The sequence below is a fragment of the Grus americana genome, chromosome 1, assembly GCF_028858705.1.
Source record: "Grus americana isolate bGruAme1 chromosome 1, bGruAme1.mat, whole genome shotgun sequence".
In the NCBI taxonomy this organism is placed as follows: domain Eukaryota; kingdom Metazoa; phylum Chordata; class Aves; order Gruiformes; family Gruidae; genus Grus; species Grus americana.
The window spans coordinates 218,805,164-218,820,668 of NC_072852.1; the positions used below are offsets into that span (position 1 = coordinate 218,805,164).

Sequence of the window (15,505 nt, forward strand, 5' to 3'; positions counted from 1 at the left end):
CGGGAAGGTTACATCTCACTGGAACCGCGCTGAAGATGGTAGATGATCCCACACACTGACCCATGCACCAAGACCAAAACCGCTGAACCCTCCAGCTGAGGGATTTGAGCAGGAGGGAGTGAGCACATCTACGATGGGAGGCTTCTCAGGGCTTCGCGTCCCCCGTTGCTGATGTCTGAAAGTAGGTGAGATGATCCCCTCTCTTCAGTGCCGGTCCTAAACCATCAGGTATCTAAGGTGATCATGGGTGTGCAACTCCAACCGTTTGGGAGAATCTCCAGTGTGATGTACTCCTGACTGCGTTGAAATCTGAATTCTTTATCAGGGAGTGTAGTGACGGGACATGGGGTAATGGGTTTAAAATAAAGAGGGGAGATGGAGATGGGATGTGAGGCAGAAATCCTTCCCTGTGAGGGTGCTGAGGCCCTGGCACAGGTTGCCCCGAGAAGCTGTGGCTGCCCCTGGCTCCCTGGCAGTGTTGAAGGCCAGGTTGGATGGGGCTTTGGGCAAGCTGGGCTAGTGGAGGGTGTCCCTGCCCATGGCAGGGGTGGCACTGGATGATCTTTAAGGTCTCTTCCAACTCAAACCATTCCCTGATTCTATGATTCTATGAAATTGTGAAAGATTGTTGTTGGTAGTCGCTGTTTGACAAATAAGATCCAGTGCATCTCCACCTAAATATTTTAGAACGAGGGTCATTGTTGAAATACAGCTATAAATTAACTCCATGCTCACACGGGAGATGGCAGGAGGAACTCCTGGCTTCCACCCTGGTGCTTTGCTTGTTAGAAGTAACTTTGCACATGGGGAAGAGCGTGCCAGTGCCAGGAAGGAGTCAGCCTCTGTCGTACCGTACTCAAAGAACAGAATAACCACCTTGTATTCTGCTAATGCAGTTATGGGGTAAATAGGAGGGGAGCTTAAGTTAAATTCTAAATGTGACTTGACAAGACACAGCCTGCAGATACGTGTCAGTCAGTCTGCGGTGCCCGTCGCTGTCAGCCCGTGAGCCGTGTCACCAGTGATGAATGCTAACTAACGAGTTACTGTCTAGTTGTCATGGAAAGCTTGAACCCAAGAAAAAAAATTAAGAATTAAGTGGCTTCGAGCTGCTTTCAGAGGTGGTGGGAAATCTAATTCTTGCCTGATGATTGTTTGGGTTCGGCAGCAGAGATGGAGGACTTCCACACCAAAACTGCGTGCCTCGTGCTAATCTGTCCTGCTGCAGCCTGTTGATAACGTTACAGGTCTGGAGACCAAAAGCCTCGGTCCCAAAGTGTAGGAGAACCGTCGCACGGGGATGTCCTGCTGGTGTTGCCGTGCTGGTCAGCCCTAGGAGGACCTGCCTCTCCAGGGGCCCTGCAGCTACAATATAATGGGGAAGTTGGCTGGAGAGAGTTGGGGTGGTTCAGCCTGGAGAAGAGAAGGCTGCGGGGAGACCTTCGAGCCCCTTCCAGTCCCCAAAGGGGCTCCAGGAAAGCTGGAGAGGGGCTGGTGCCAAGGGCAGGGAGTGACAGGCCAAGGGGAATGGCCTGAAGCTGCAGGAGGGGAGATGGAGATGGGATGTGAGGCAGAAATCCTTCCCTGTGAGGGTGCTGAGGCCCTGGCACAGGGTGCCCCGAGAAGCTGTGGCTGCCCCTGGCTCCCTGGCAGTGTTGAAGGCCAGGTTGGATGGGGCTTTGGGCAAGCTGGGCTAGTGGAGGGTGTCCCTGCCCATGGCAGGGGTGGCACTGGGTGGGCTGGGAGGTCCCTTCCCACCCAAACCCATCTGGGGTTCTGTGATTCTGTGAAGTTCTCTACAAGTTCAGAGGTGCAATCTCTTTCAGAGGTCCTGGCAGGTGCTGGGCTGGTTGCAGATGATCAGGCTGTCTTCAGTGGTGATCTCATAGGAATTGTCTGCTTCTCGGAGATGAGGATTTGACTGAACTTCATGCAGCAGCCAAATGCTTTTCTTCCAGAACCCCATACAATTAATGCAGTTGAAATTTATTTTTGGAACGCTGAGGTTGGTGCTTCATCTGGTGAGGGCGGAAAAAGGCAAAGACAGCCTGGCTGTCTCTCACAGCCCACGTAGGTGCGAGAGATGCCTTGTCAAGGGTGGCTTCCACTACATGGATATAGAGAGACCGCTCGAGTGAACGCTATGAATTGTAGTGCAGAAACCTCGGGAGTGAATAGGACCCTTCCAGCCCCCGCTTCCTACAGAAATCCTGTGCACTGCTTGTCCAGTTGGTTTAATTTTCCTTCTAGCTGGGAACATGTGAGGAGGGCTTTCCCTTCTCGGTCTCTGAAGGACTTTAATTCCTCGTGTTCTATCCCTGCCTTATTTTTGTTCTAATTTTTCAGTGTGGTGAAGATCCTACTGGCAGCTAATGCAGATCCGAACCTTGGAGATGATTTCAGCAGCGTGTATGAGACTGCCAAGGAAAAAGGCCTCCATTCTTTAGAAGGTAATATCGGTTGTGTGCAGCTACCCGCATTTGCTTTTCAGGTCCCAAAATTTCATTTCCTGGCTTTGAAATGGAAATTTGACCTCATTTCTTTTTTTTTTAGAGCTAGCTTCAGCTCCCACTTAAATGCAGAGTAACTGATGGTACGTGGGTGCGTGTACATCTGAAAATGAGAGAAAACTTGGTGCAGATGTTTATGAGAAGCGATCCTTCATTGTCCCAGAGATAACCTGGTTTTATATAGCCGGAACATAACACAAAGTTGTAGAAAGGAACGGCATCCCAGTGACCCACATGTGGCCACTTGCCGGGGAAAGATGTAGGTCCAAGGCAGTGTATTCCACCAGTAGCCTTACTCTAGATCTTCTAAGTGGATCTAAAATGAAGACAGGCTTGTCTAACCGAATTAAGGCTGAAGGACGTAACTGGTTGCAATTGCCGCTGCAGGGTTTTGGGCAGGCGTTAATGCTAGCTTCCGGCCCTTGGAGTCTTTACATGCAAACGAGGACATTTTCTGCAGAGTCATTTCCTCTCGTTACGATTTTTCGTGGCCGATGTCTCGAGTTCCAGTCTCATCCCCGTTGCTGGGATGTTGATGCAGACTTAGAATCAGAGAATCAGGGGAGGGTTTGGGGGAAGGGACCTTCCAGGGTCATCTGGTCCAACCCCCTGCTGTGGGCAGGGACATCTTCAACCAGACCAGGTTGCCCAGAGCCCTGCTCTGTTTATTCAGACCAATTTACCCAGACGGTTTCCACTTTTTATGATGGTTAAATTTTCTTGGGTTTGTGATCCTGGATGGAATCTCAGGGGGGATGTCTGGATTCCCGGTGCCCCGCAGTGCTTCAGAGAGGCCAGCTGCACGTTGCAGGGATGCTGCTGGTCGCTGGGCTGGCAGGAACGCTGGCAGGACTTGACCCCGCTAAAATATCCCTGGCTGTTGCCTTCCCCATTCCAGAAGCCTCTTCCCCATCCAAGCGCTGTGCTGACCGGCCAGCCTCGGCTCTGTCCCCACCTCGCGTTCCCGGGGACTGCTGCACCCACAGCGACTGCGTTCGTGTGCTCTGACCCTCTGCTTTGAAGTTAAACCTTCTCCTACCTGCTGTAAGGGGGAAATCGGAGGAAGCGGCGCCGGTTGTTGTTACCTCTCTTTGCCCTGCACGGTTTGCAGAGCCAAAGTCAGGCGGTGACGTTATCCGTCGGTCTGTCTGTGCTTTTTGCCTCCCCGTTAAGAGCTGAAAGCTATATAAAGTCTAACGAAGGTGCAATATTTGAACCTTTCATCCAACACAGGTTGAGTTAAGAAGATGAATCAGGGAGGGGACAGTTTTGACAGGGCATTATTTTATTTGTAAAAGCTCTCCGCTCTCATCCCTCACTGTAACCCACCCGTGGAACAGACCTGCTCCTGGGTGGAAGTGAGAACGTGCATATATATTAGATTGCTGCAGCAGTGAATGCGAAATGCATGAAACAACATTAAAAAATGAACAATGGAATGCCAATACATAATGCATGTACATAGACTTTATTTAAGACAAAGTATATCAACCAATAAAGTTAATTGTTTTTGTCTGCATTCATCCCTCTATAATGTTATATATTTGGTGGTGAAGAAAAGATAAGGCCACTCAGTAAGAAGTTGCATTAATTCTTTCGTTGACATGTTTTATTAAAAAGAATAAATTCAGTTGCATTTTTAAAAAGAGAGGGAGAGAGAGAAACTGCCTTTGTTTTTTACTTTTTTTTGCCCATTTACATATTTCGCGTATAAATATTTTTTCATAAAAACATCCAAATCGAGAGGGTATGCTCCACAAACACTGCACAAAATATATTACAGACATTTATATGGATGGCAGGAAGGGAGACAGAGGGCTGAAAATTTCCAGGCACCCAGTGATTGATGGTAGACGAGGCTTCCCCTGACGCTTTATTGAGTTTCCGATGATTATCTCTCTCTGAGACATTTTTTACAGATGACGGCCGAGCTGTCACAACGGACCATGGGGGAAAAAACCCAACAATAATAACACTTTAATCTCTTTACTGCACTGCTCCCTAGTATCTCAGATTCATCTTCCCTGACGCACGCAGTTCATTATCCTGCTCCTCCCTGGGTAGGAAATGACGACAAATAAATAAATATACATACTCACCCTGTACGCTTGGAGAAAAGACCCAGGAAAGGAAAGGAGCCAGGGCATTAATTGATCTTCCTGGAGGTACTGCGGTTCATTAGCGGAGATGCTGGGCTAGGATGGCATCAGGTATTCATTACAGTGTTTTTCTCTTCTGAACTTTTCAAATCTTCTGGAAATCTGGCGGTAGCGCATAGGAGGGAACGTGGAGGCTGCGCTGATCCACCATCCGGGTCTGTGTGCTTGGCTGCGAGGAAGCGTTGGGTGCTCAGAGCCCCTGTCAGGTTCTCGATGGCGAAGTCCCTAATCCGTGGGCTCACTGAATTGTGGTTTTGTACCCTTTCACCGCAGAGCTGAACCCACCTCTAGACGCAGGATTTGGCCCACCAGTCGGGCAACGTTCGTTCAAGAGGAGACAGCCCGTCCCAGCCCCACCATCACGGTGGGCTCATGGGGCTTCTTCCTCTCCCAAAGTTGGGGAGAAGAGTTGTGGCCCTATTGCCCGTCCCCCCCCAGCCGAATGAGGGGTGGATTCATCTCTGTTAGCTCTGGAACGGGTCGGACAGCCTCCCTTTCCTCAAAAATCAGCTATAACGTGCAGTGCCTGTCAAAACCCACAGCCCTGAGCGATGCCATCTACTCGTTGATAAAAGAGCCGGTGAAGATGGTGAACGCTGAAGTGAGAGAGGGCTCTGCCCTCCTGTCGGACAGGAGAGCGGTGCTCGTATCGCATTCTGGCTGCGGAGCACTTGCCCTCTGTGGTGGCTGCGATTGTCCATCTGGCCAGGCTTTAGGTCGGGCTTCTCCTGAAGCCCGCAGGGCTGATGCTGCGAAGACACTGGCTCTGCTCCCCTAAGTCTCCCTTCCTGGCCATCAGCAGCCTGGTATTTCCTTCAGTCCCTAAAACAAGCCATTATTTTTTTTCCACTGTTCATTTTTGCTGATGACCAAAGGGCTTAAGCACCAGTTTTTCTAACGCCAGACCCCGGGACCGGTGGCAGAAGCGTATCGGTGCCGCGGACCCCTCCTGTGGGTCCGTGCAGGGTGCTGGAGCCCCCCCAGGCTGGTCTCCTGGAGACCCCCTGGCTTAGGAATTTGCTGGAAGACCAAAGCGACGGTGAGGCAGCAGTGGCAATGTAGCACCCGTTTTAACAATGGAATCGAGAGGAAACGTAAGAAAGGGAAACTGAGCATTTCAGTCGTAATTTCTCACTTTTATTCAATTTTACCTTTAATTTGTATTTTTGTTCATTTCTGACTCTCAGTGAAGCTCTTTCCTGATATGATTATTTTTCTCTCCACCTTTTCATCAATAACATATTTCCTGACCAAAAAACCTTAGTAGTTGAGTATTCAAGCACATTCTGCCACAGCTTCCGTTCGGTTTGCTGAAATCACCGCTGCCTTGGCGTAATCGGTCAGAGCGTCGGGAGAGAGTTTCTCCCGGCTTGGGAGGATATTCCCTCCCACCCTTGGAATAGCATCTAAAAATAGGTCTTGGATTGGCCCCAGAGCCTCAGCGGCGGGGGCTCGTTCACCTCTCCCACGCGTGTCTGCCTCCGAGCTCGCGGATGTTAAGGCTGTGCTTGGAGACCGGTCAAGCCAGCGCTTCGCAGGGCAGGGCGATGCCTTTCGCTGTGACCTGACAGGGCTCCCGTGCCGGCGCGGTGACAGCCCGGCCACGTCCACTAACCGCGGTGCATTGCCGGCTGGGTTTACGTACCTACCTGCCGCTTGGCGCAGCGGGTTTGGAAGGGGACGGATCTAGGCAGAGCTGGGCTTGGAACTGCTGCGCCGGCTCCCCTGCAGAGAGTCTTTGCTTCTGTCCATCACTTTGGGTGGATGCCTTCCTCCATCTTCCTGCTTTGCAATCCAAACTCTGATTTTTTCCACCTGATCTGGAAGATTTAGTGTTTCGGTGTGTCTGTCTCACCATACAGTCCTTCTCCTGTCCTCCCGGGAACGCCGTGGCACAGCTTTGCTCTGGCCTGCAAGCACAAGTCGTTGGGCTTTCCCTTCTGCAGGGTATCCGTGCGTGTTGGTGTTCAGGAGAACAGAGCTCCAGGGAAGAAAAAAAAATAATCACGATTAATCAGCTTTAGAAAGCATCAGTTTCTGTTCAAAGAAACGTCACAATTTCTAGGTCTGATTTCACAAAACCTGCCAGGGCTCGCTGTAATTGCATTTGCTCAGGGGATTCCAGGCTTTCTAGTGAGCCGTAAAATGTGTTATTATGAATTATTCCCATCCTGCTAACGTCGAGGTGTACGCCTCATGTAGCACACTGTACTGGGGCTAAGCAAACACAGGGTAAAAACTCAAAGTCCATAGAACTGCCGATTTCAACACAAAACCAAAGATGGCAAGCAGGTACGGATGGGAGCAGAACTAGTTGGGCATCATGCTCTGCAGCACTTTAACCCGTATTGCTTTTCAGTTAACCTATTTTTAGAAGAATTCCTGCTTTTAAACAGCTACTTCTTGACGTTCCTGAGAAGCGAAGGCAGTCACTGGGATTTCGGAAACCGTGTTTTCTTTATCTCTGCTGCTGTTCAGTGGGGTGGGGACAGTTGCCACCAGAAACCCCCACCGGGGTCTGGATTGTCTCCTGGACAAGCTTCCAGGCGGTGGCCCGTGCTGGTGGTGCATGTTCAGACGAGCAGTTCTTTGCTTTGTCTCAGGGAGCTGAGCTCTCCTTCTTCTTCCCCTGCAGTCCTCGTGACCCGGGAAGATGACTTCAACAACCGCTTGAACATCCGAGCCAATTTCAAGGGCTGCACGGCTCTACACTACGCGGTGCTGGCCGATGACTACCTGACGGTCAAGTTGCTGCTGGACGGAGGTGAGTTTGGAAGCTCCAACAGGCTCTTGGGTCAGGAGCACTTTTTCTGAGTAGGCCTGACCCACAGGACTGTCTGGCTCAGACAAGGACCGCACTCTGTCATCGTCAGGATTAGGTGTGATTTACTGTTTGCTTTAGTCTCTTTATTTTTTAGTTTCTATGTTCAGTGGTTTTTCTCACGTCCTTCTGGTGGCTGTTCTCACCTTAATCATTGAGTCTTCCCTTTCTTCCTGCAGTTAGTGGAGATGCATCCATCTCTGCTCAGTGTTTTGAATATTTCACAATTCGCACTCGACTCCTCTGTCATATCCCCTGTGTACCTGTGTGGTGTGGAATCAAAGAGCCCTGCTTTACTGGGAATGGATCGGCTCTGTAGACAAGACGCTGGGTGGGTACAGGTACCCATGTTAAATGGTTGAGGGTCAGGTCCTGTTGGTACCATGGCAATGCAGCTCTTGTCAGAATTGGTCAAAATTAGCTTGTACAGTTGTTGGTCCTCCCGGCTGGACCACAGAGCCCTTCTTCTCATGGATCCTGCTTTACTGTCATCTCTTATGTCCTCACGGCTCTAGATTACAGATCTATAGAGATACTAGAGATGAAAATTTGTAGGATTATAGCATAGTTTGGGTTGGAAGAGACTTCAGGAGGTCTCTAGCCCAACCTCGTGTTCAAAGCAGGGTCAGCTGTGAGGCCAAACCAGGTAACCAGACAGGCTGGAGAGCTGGGCAAAGAGGAACCCAACGAAATTCAACAAGGGCAAGGGTAGGGTCCTGCACCTGGGGAGGAATAACCCCAGCACCAGTACAGGTTGGGGGTGACCTGCTGGGAAGCAGCGCTGCGGAGAAGGACCTGGGAGTGCTGGGGGACAAGCAGCTCTCCATGACCAGCAGCGTGCCCTCGTGGCCAAGAAGGCCAATGGTGTCCTGGGGTGCATAGAGAAGAGCATGGCCAGCAGGTCGAGGGAGGTTCTCCTGCCCCTCTGCTCTGCTCTGCTCTGCCCTGGTGAGGCCACAGCTGGAGTTCTGTGTCCAGGTCTGGGCTCCCCAGTTCCAGACAGACAGGGAAGTACTGGGGAGAGTCCAGCGGAGGGCTGTGAGGATGATGAGGGGCCTGGAGCATCTCTGGTGTGAGGAAAGGCTGAGAGAGCTGGGGCTGGTTAGCCTGGAGAAGAGAAGCCTGAGAGGGGACCTGATCAACACTTATCAATATCTAAAGGGTGGGTGTCACGAGGAAGGGGCCAGACTCTTCTCAGTGGTGCCCAGCGACAGGACAAGGGGCAAGGGGCACCAACTGGAACACAGGAAGTTCCACCTGAGCACGAGGAAAAACTTCTTCCCTCTGCGGGTGACCGAGCCCTGGGACAGGCTGCCCAGAGAGGTTGTGGAGTCTCCTTCTCTGGAGAGATTCCAAACCCGCCTGGACGCCATCCTGTGCAACCTGCTCTGGGTGATCCTGCTTTGGCAGGGGGTTGGACTGGGTGATCTCCAGAGGTCCCTGCCAACCCCACCAGTCTGGGGTTCTGTGACTCAGGGCTTTAGCCAGCTGGGTCCTGAAAGCCACCAAGGATGGACCCAGCCCAACCTCTCTGGGCAACGGTCTGCGATGCTTGACCATCTTTGTGAGGAAAAAGCTGATCAGCAGTAGTGGAGGAAAAGAAGAAGATGCATTTAGCTAACAGCATAGAGATGTGCTGCCATGACAACAGGGTTTTGTGTTTACCCTCCTGCTGTCTTTGCCAGGATGACATTTGCGTCTGTGTCACGCTGTTATCCAGCACCGGACTGCAGAACGCCTGTCTAGATGTGCGCGGTGCTGCTAAATTAACTGCGTCAGCCCACCATGCAAATTGTCCTGCAGACCGCAGAGCCGGTCGGCAGAGTTCTGCTTTCCTCCAGATTTGTGCCCTTCGTCCCTGGCACTCCTCCTACCACAGCCATTTCAACTCGTCTCCTCCCTGCGGGGGCACCGGGGGCACCTTTGAATGAGCGAGAGCCAGCGACGTTGCGCCTGTTTTGACGCGTGTGCTTGCCGAATGCAGCTGAGCGCTGTCAGCCTGTCCCCGTGCTGCAGAGATTCTCTAGCGTCTCTCTAGCCAGATGCTGATTTTTGCAAAAATTTTAGGAATGTCATAATCTTCGTAGCGTGGGCGTCTCAGGAGTTCAGGGGTTAATTCCGGGGAAGCGGTTGGGCAGATAATTGTAAGATGGGCTCACAAAAAAGGATCATTCCTTAAGAAAGCAACTAAAAAGATAATGGAAAGTAGCATCCGTGAAAGCTAAACATCCCCAGAAGAGACGAAGAAAAATAATTGTGGGAACATTGAACCTTGATACTCATCTATACCACACGCTTGTTATCTTTCACAAATAGAAAAATAAGAGTGAAAGGCTGAGATTCAATAGCACTGAATTCCACAGTTCACTCTGGGTCAGGGTTTCTCTCGGGGAGCCTGCCAGATACCAGAACCCTATCTCTTGGCTGTAAATTAATCCCCCCCCAAAAAGGAGTCACTGAAAGAAAACCTATTGCAAATGGATTTAGCCTGGTTTCCTCAGGGGTGCTGGCAGAGAAGGGAGCTGCAAAAGCAGACGGCTGCTCTGTAGGCTGTGGGAACGTGTGCGTGTGGGGACTGGGAAATCCTCAGGCAGAAATATTGGCCCGTGCGCGGTCCAGCGCAGTTGTCTGACGTGGCAGAGCTACTCCGTGTTTGCAGCGTGCATAGGCACTGCATGAACACTGAACCTGGCGCTTTCTCGCTGCGTCTGACTCACCGCACGTCTGCTGCACAGTCCGAGGGCGCTGGTGGTGAGCAGAAACTGCTCCAACAGAACCCTGAGATCCCACAGCCGTGGGCAGGGATGCCTGTGGGACAAGTGGAGTGGGCTTCCCCCCTCGAGTGATGAGTTAGAATCACAGAAATGTTTTGGTCTGAAAAGACCCTTAAGATCACCAAGTCCAACCGTTAACCCAGCACTGCCAAGGCCACCACTAACCCATGTCCCCAAGCACCACATCTACACGGCTTTTAAATCCCTCCAGGGATGGGGACTCCACCACTGCCCTGGGCAGCCTGGTCCAGTGACTGACAACCCTTGCGGTGAAGAAATATTTCCTGATCTCCAACCTAAACCTCCCCTGGCACCACTTGAGGCCATTCCCTCTTGTCCTATCGCTTGTTCCTTGGGAGAAGAGACCAACCCCCACCTGGCTACAGCCTCCTTTCAGGTAGCTGTAGAGAGCCATCAGGTCTCCCCTCAGCCTCCTCTTCTCCAGGCTCAACACCCCCAGTTCCCTCAGCCGCTCCTCATCAGACTTGTGCTCCAGACCCTTCCCCACTCCGTTGCCCTTCTCTGGACACGCTCCAGCACCTCAATGTCCTTCTTGGAGTGAGGGGCCCAAAACTGAACCCAGCACTCGAGGTGCGGCCTCACCAGGGCCCAGTACAGGGGGACGATCGCTGCCCTGGTCCTGCTGGCCACACCATTGCTGATCCAAGCCAGGATGCTGTTGGCCGCCTTGGCCACCTGGGCACACTGCCGGCTCCAGCCACTCTGCCCCAAGCCTGTAGCGGTGCCTGGGGTTGTTGTGCCCCAAGGGCAGGACCCGGCACTGAGCCGTGCTGAAGGCGATGGCAGAGCTGCCAGTGCGAGCCTGAGAGCTCTTTCTCAGCCTGTTGAGTTCGGGCCGGCAGCCACCTCCCCGTCCCCTCTGCGGAAAAGCCGGAATGACATATTTTACAAAGATACCTGCTGCTTGTTTCTGCCTGTGGAAGTCTCCTTGCAAGGCATGTGTATTATTAGCTGATTGAAAGTACCGAGGCAGCTGGCTGGTTATCCTAAGTACGGGTAAAGTATGGCTCCAGATAGGTGAAGCTGGCACTGAAGAGTTTAGGCTGTGCTGAATAACTAACTGCAAGTAGCAAGTCCAGCTCATTTCTACATCTGTCCCCTGCTTGGTTATCTGAGCGCTGTTACAATACAGGCTCCTCTTCATAGAGAGGACTGTTCTTTTTGTTGAAAAGCTGTTTCTGTATCTGCGCTGGAGCCGCTGCCGTCCTGGTGAATGACCACTTCTGCTGCTCGATGCTCACAGAGAGCTCTTTGTTCCTGGCAAAGTGTCTCAGCTCAGAAGAACTCACTTGGATCTCAGAAAAAAAAAGTATAACAATCTGTATGGCTGTGTTTGTTTGAGTACAACTAAGGGACTGTGTACCCAGTCCAAGTGAAAACTCTGAATTTAGTCAGCCGCAGCACAAAATGTGACGATTGCTCATCGCTGTTCTGTTCTTAATCCAGCCCTGCGGAAATCCTGCTGGATACAGATTCAGGAGCCCACACTAAGAATGCATTTCCCAGTGAAAATCGTCGTCTTGCAAAGACGAGAGCGCGTCCCAGGGTGAGGCCCTGGGAACAGCAGTCCACCGACACGAACCTCCGCTCGGTGCCTGATGGAGAAGTCCATGTAGGGTCCTGGGGCTGAGTCCGCAACCTTCTCCACATCAACCTCTATTCGCCAGCCCATCACAACATCCACTTACCCATTGCGGTCCTAGTTACGGTGAAAATTTATGAGGATTTACTTGTTAAATCAAAGACGTCTCCCCTCTTTGTCAGGTGAACGCTTCAGCAGACCCTTCCCTGTCCTTTCAGTGAGTTTTGCAGGCTGGAGTTCGATTTCACGACTGGCGCCTGACACGAGGTTTTCATCGCATTGACCGGGGTGTTTCCCCCCCTCCCGGTCCTGCGCCATAACAAAGCGCGGGTCCCTGCGTCCTTGTCAGTCTGATCTGCGATGAATACATGGCTGAAGGTCTCAGAAGTGGAGATCGAACACCTTTCAAAGTGTGCCTGCCCCGGGCCCTTTGTGCGGATAATTTCCCCGTGCGGTTTGCCATTGACATCCGCGCGTAGGATGTCTCCTGTTTGCTGACGTGGAACAGGCTCCCCTCGCTCCCTCCCTCGCCCATCCCTACACCTGCCTTTTTACTAACCATTTACTCTCCCTAACACTTCCTTCCCTTGCTGCCCTCGGGGCCAAAGCCATTAACTGCCACGGCCCCTCTCTGCTAAAACCACTACCCCGTTGTGCTGGGGTTTTATTTTTTAAGGGAAGCCCCCGTGCGCTTGCCCCTCACCCCCCATCCCTGGCCTTTTGTGGCCCATTCAGTGACTCGCTTGACCCCTCCAGGACCTTATCGCCTTGCGGTCAGCGTGTGTGTGCCCAGCAGACCGCGAGACGAAGTCGCCGCTCTTGTTGTCCTTTCGGGCAGTTGTTGGTGACATTTCACAGTCTCCTGACCTGAGCTGACACCATAAATATCGGTGTTTGTGGGCAGGAGCGGGTGGGAGCTCACACCCACGGCGTGCACCAGTTGCTACTGCAGGCACGATCGATGCGGAGGGCTTTGTGTTTGGCTCGGAGGAAGGAAGGCATGGTCTCCAGCTCGTTGGCGATGGATGTCTCTTCCTTTTAGGGGGAGCTTTTATTATGTCGGTATTTAAATCTGCAGCATGAAATAGCCGGTAGAAGGTTCAGCTTTCCGCAGGTGACGGGGCAGCCTTGCCATGGAGCTCAGCTGCCCTCCTGCACCCTTCCAAGTCTGATTCTGCTCCAGAACCGGCCGCTGAAATGCAGGCAGCCGGAGGAGCTGGCAGGTTCTGATCCGTCAGGAACCAGCACTGGAGCTCAGCAGCCCCCAGCCCAGTGTCTGGAAGCACGGCGGGTGTATTCCTACCCTCCATCCTCCTCCTAGCTCCGTCCTCCTCCTACCCTCCATCCTTCTCCTACCCTCCATCCTCCTCCTACCCTCCATCCTCCTCCTAGCTCCATCCTCCTCCTACCCTCCATCCTCCTCCTACCCTCCATCCTCCTCCTACCCTCCATCCTCCTCCTAGCTCTGTCCTCCTCCTAGGTCCAGTCAAACCAGACCTCCCTGATGGCTCCGCTTGCTACCAGCCCTCTTGCCCACCAGCAAGTCTCTGCAGGAGACTTAGGAGCAGACTTAAGTTCAGGACTGGTTTGAATTCAAAGCCCAGCCCTTGTAGCCGTGTGGATGGAGCCATCTCAAGCCGGTGGATCAGGGCGACGATAAAGACACGACCTGCAGCACTTCCTTCTCCGTGCACAGAGCCCTGTCCGTTCTCACACTGTCGGCACTACTGCAGACGGGGACTATGGGGTGTTCTGCAGCGGAATGAGTTGTGATTCAGTTAATTTCTTGGGACATGCTTGTGGTCTTGCTTTTTGGGGTTGGCTGGGTTTTTTTTACTCCCCTGTGACAAATACACGGCAGGGTTTTAGGACCAGAGAATACCTGCAAGCTTCAGATTTGAGCAGCAAGTGCCTGATAGGACTTTATTGGGCTAACGTGGGGAGAAGGGTTCAGGTTTGAAATGTTCTAATGATCTCAGAGCTGGCGTGGGGCTCAGAATTGGGGCTGTGAAGAAGGGCAGACCCTGACCAGGGGAACTGAGCAGTAGGAGGCTTGAAGAAGCTGAGAAACCGGAAAAGGCTGGAGAGGTTCACCAGAAATTGTCTCTGTGCATCTCTGAGTGCCCCCTCCTTTATTAAACCAAGCACAATCTGCTTTCCTTCGTTGTAAAGGCCCTGTGTCCCAGCCCCGCGATCACCCTGTCGTTTGCCTTGCGCATAGACCATCGAACAAGGGTGTTTGCTGAGAGGGAGCTCACCTGGACGCTGCAGAGCTCTTGGCTTCTCTCCCCTGGAGCTCTCTCCAGCGCTCAGTTGTCTGCAGGAGACATTGCAAGTGGTTTGCGGATTCCTTCTCCGTTGCTGAACAGCGTTTCATTGCTGGCGTGTGTTCCTCTGCCTGTCTCCGGCTGCTGCCTCATACTTACGCTCCTTGAAGAAGGGTGTCTCTGCCCAAAGATACTCCGTAATGGTCACAAGGGACGAGGAGGAACCTGAGGGGAGAGGTGTGTTTCCCCATCAGGGTGCTGGGGCACTGTAGAATCCCAGAGCCGTGAAATCCCTGAGGTTGGCCAGGACCTCTGGAGACCATCTAGTCCAAGCCCCTGCTCGAAGCAGAGTCCCCAGGACTGTGGTTGGGGCTTGAGTATCTCCACGGATGGAGACTCCCCAACCTCTCCAGGCAGCCTCTTCCCGCGTTCAGTAGTTGTTACAGTAAAGTTTTTTCTTGTGTTTTGAAGGAATTCCCCGTGTTTCAGTTTGTGCCCACTCTTGTCCTGTCACTGGGCACCCTTAGAAAGAGCCTGGCTCCATCTTCTTCCTCCCCCATCAGGTATATATACACATGATCAAGATCCCCCTGAGCTTTCTCTTCTCCAGACTAAACAGTCCCAGCTCTCGTACAAGAGATGCACCAGTCCATCCGTTGTCTTCCTGGCCCTTTGCTGGACTCCCTCCAATAAGTCCATGTCTTTCTTGACCTGGGGAGTGCAGAACTGGACACCAGATGTGTCTCCCCGGTGCTGAGCAGAGGGAAAGGCTCACCTCCCTCAGCCCAGTGGCAACACAGGTCCCCCTGTGCTGGTGCCTGGGCTTGTTCCTCCCCGGGAACAGGACTTTGGACTTCTCCTGGCTGAACTTCATGAGGTTTTTGTTAAGCCATTTCTCCAGCCTGTCATAGAACCCCAGACGGGTTTGGGTGGGCAGGGACCTCCCAGCCCATCCAGTGCCACCCCTGCCATGGGCAGGGACACCCTCCACTAGCCCAGCTTGCCCAAAGCCCCATCCAACCTGGCCTTCAACACTGCCAGGGAGCCAGGGGCAGCCACAGCTTCTCGGGGCAACCTGTGCCAGGGCCTCAGCACCCTCACAGGGAAGGATTTCTGCCTCACATCCCATCTCCATCTCCCCTCCTGCAGCTTCAGGCCATTCCCCTTGGCCTGTCACTCCCTGCCCTTGTCACCAGCCCCTCTCCAGCTTTCCTGGAGCCCCTTTGGGGACTGGAAGGGGCTCTAAGGTCTCCCCGCAGCCTTCTCTTCTCCAGGCTGAACCAGCCCAACTCTCTCAGCCTGAGGTCTCCATAGCAGAGGTGCTCCAGCCCTCGCATCATCTCCGTGGCCTCCTCTGGACTTGCTCCACCC

At 52.7% G+C, this 15,505-nt stretch overlaps 1 protein-coding gene across 4 annotated transcripts in view; it reads left to right on the forward strand.

Moving 5' to 3' along the window:
• The window catches only part of CLPB (ClpB family mitochondrial disaggregase), an 86,639-nt gene that overhangs the window by 30,036 nt on the left and 41,098 nt on the right, over nt 1-15,505 (forward strand). For all 4 annotated transcript variants that reach the window (XM_054807597.1, XM_054807606.1, XM_054807578.1 and 1 more), the window contains exons 4-5: nt 2,347-2,450; nt 7,305-7,433. In XM_054807597.1, the coding sequence (XP_054663572.1) occupies nt 2,347-2,450; nt 7,305-7,433 (233 nt within the window). The remainder of the gene's footprint in view (nt 1-2,346; nt 2,451-7,304; nt 7,434-15,505) is intronic.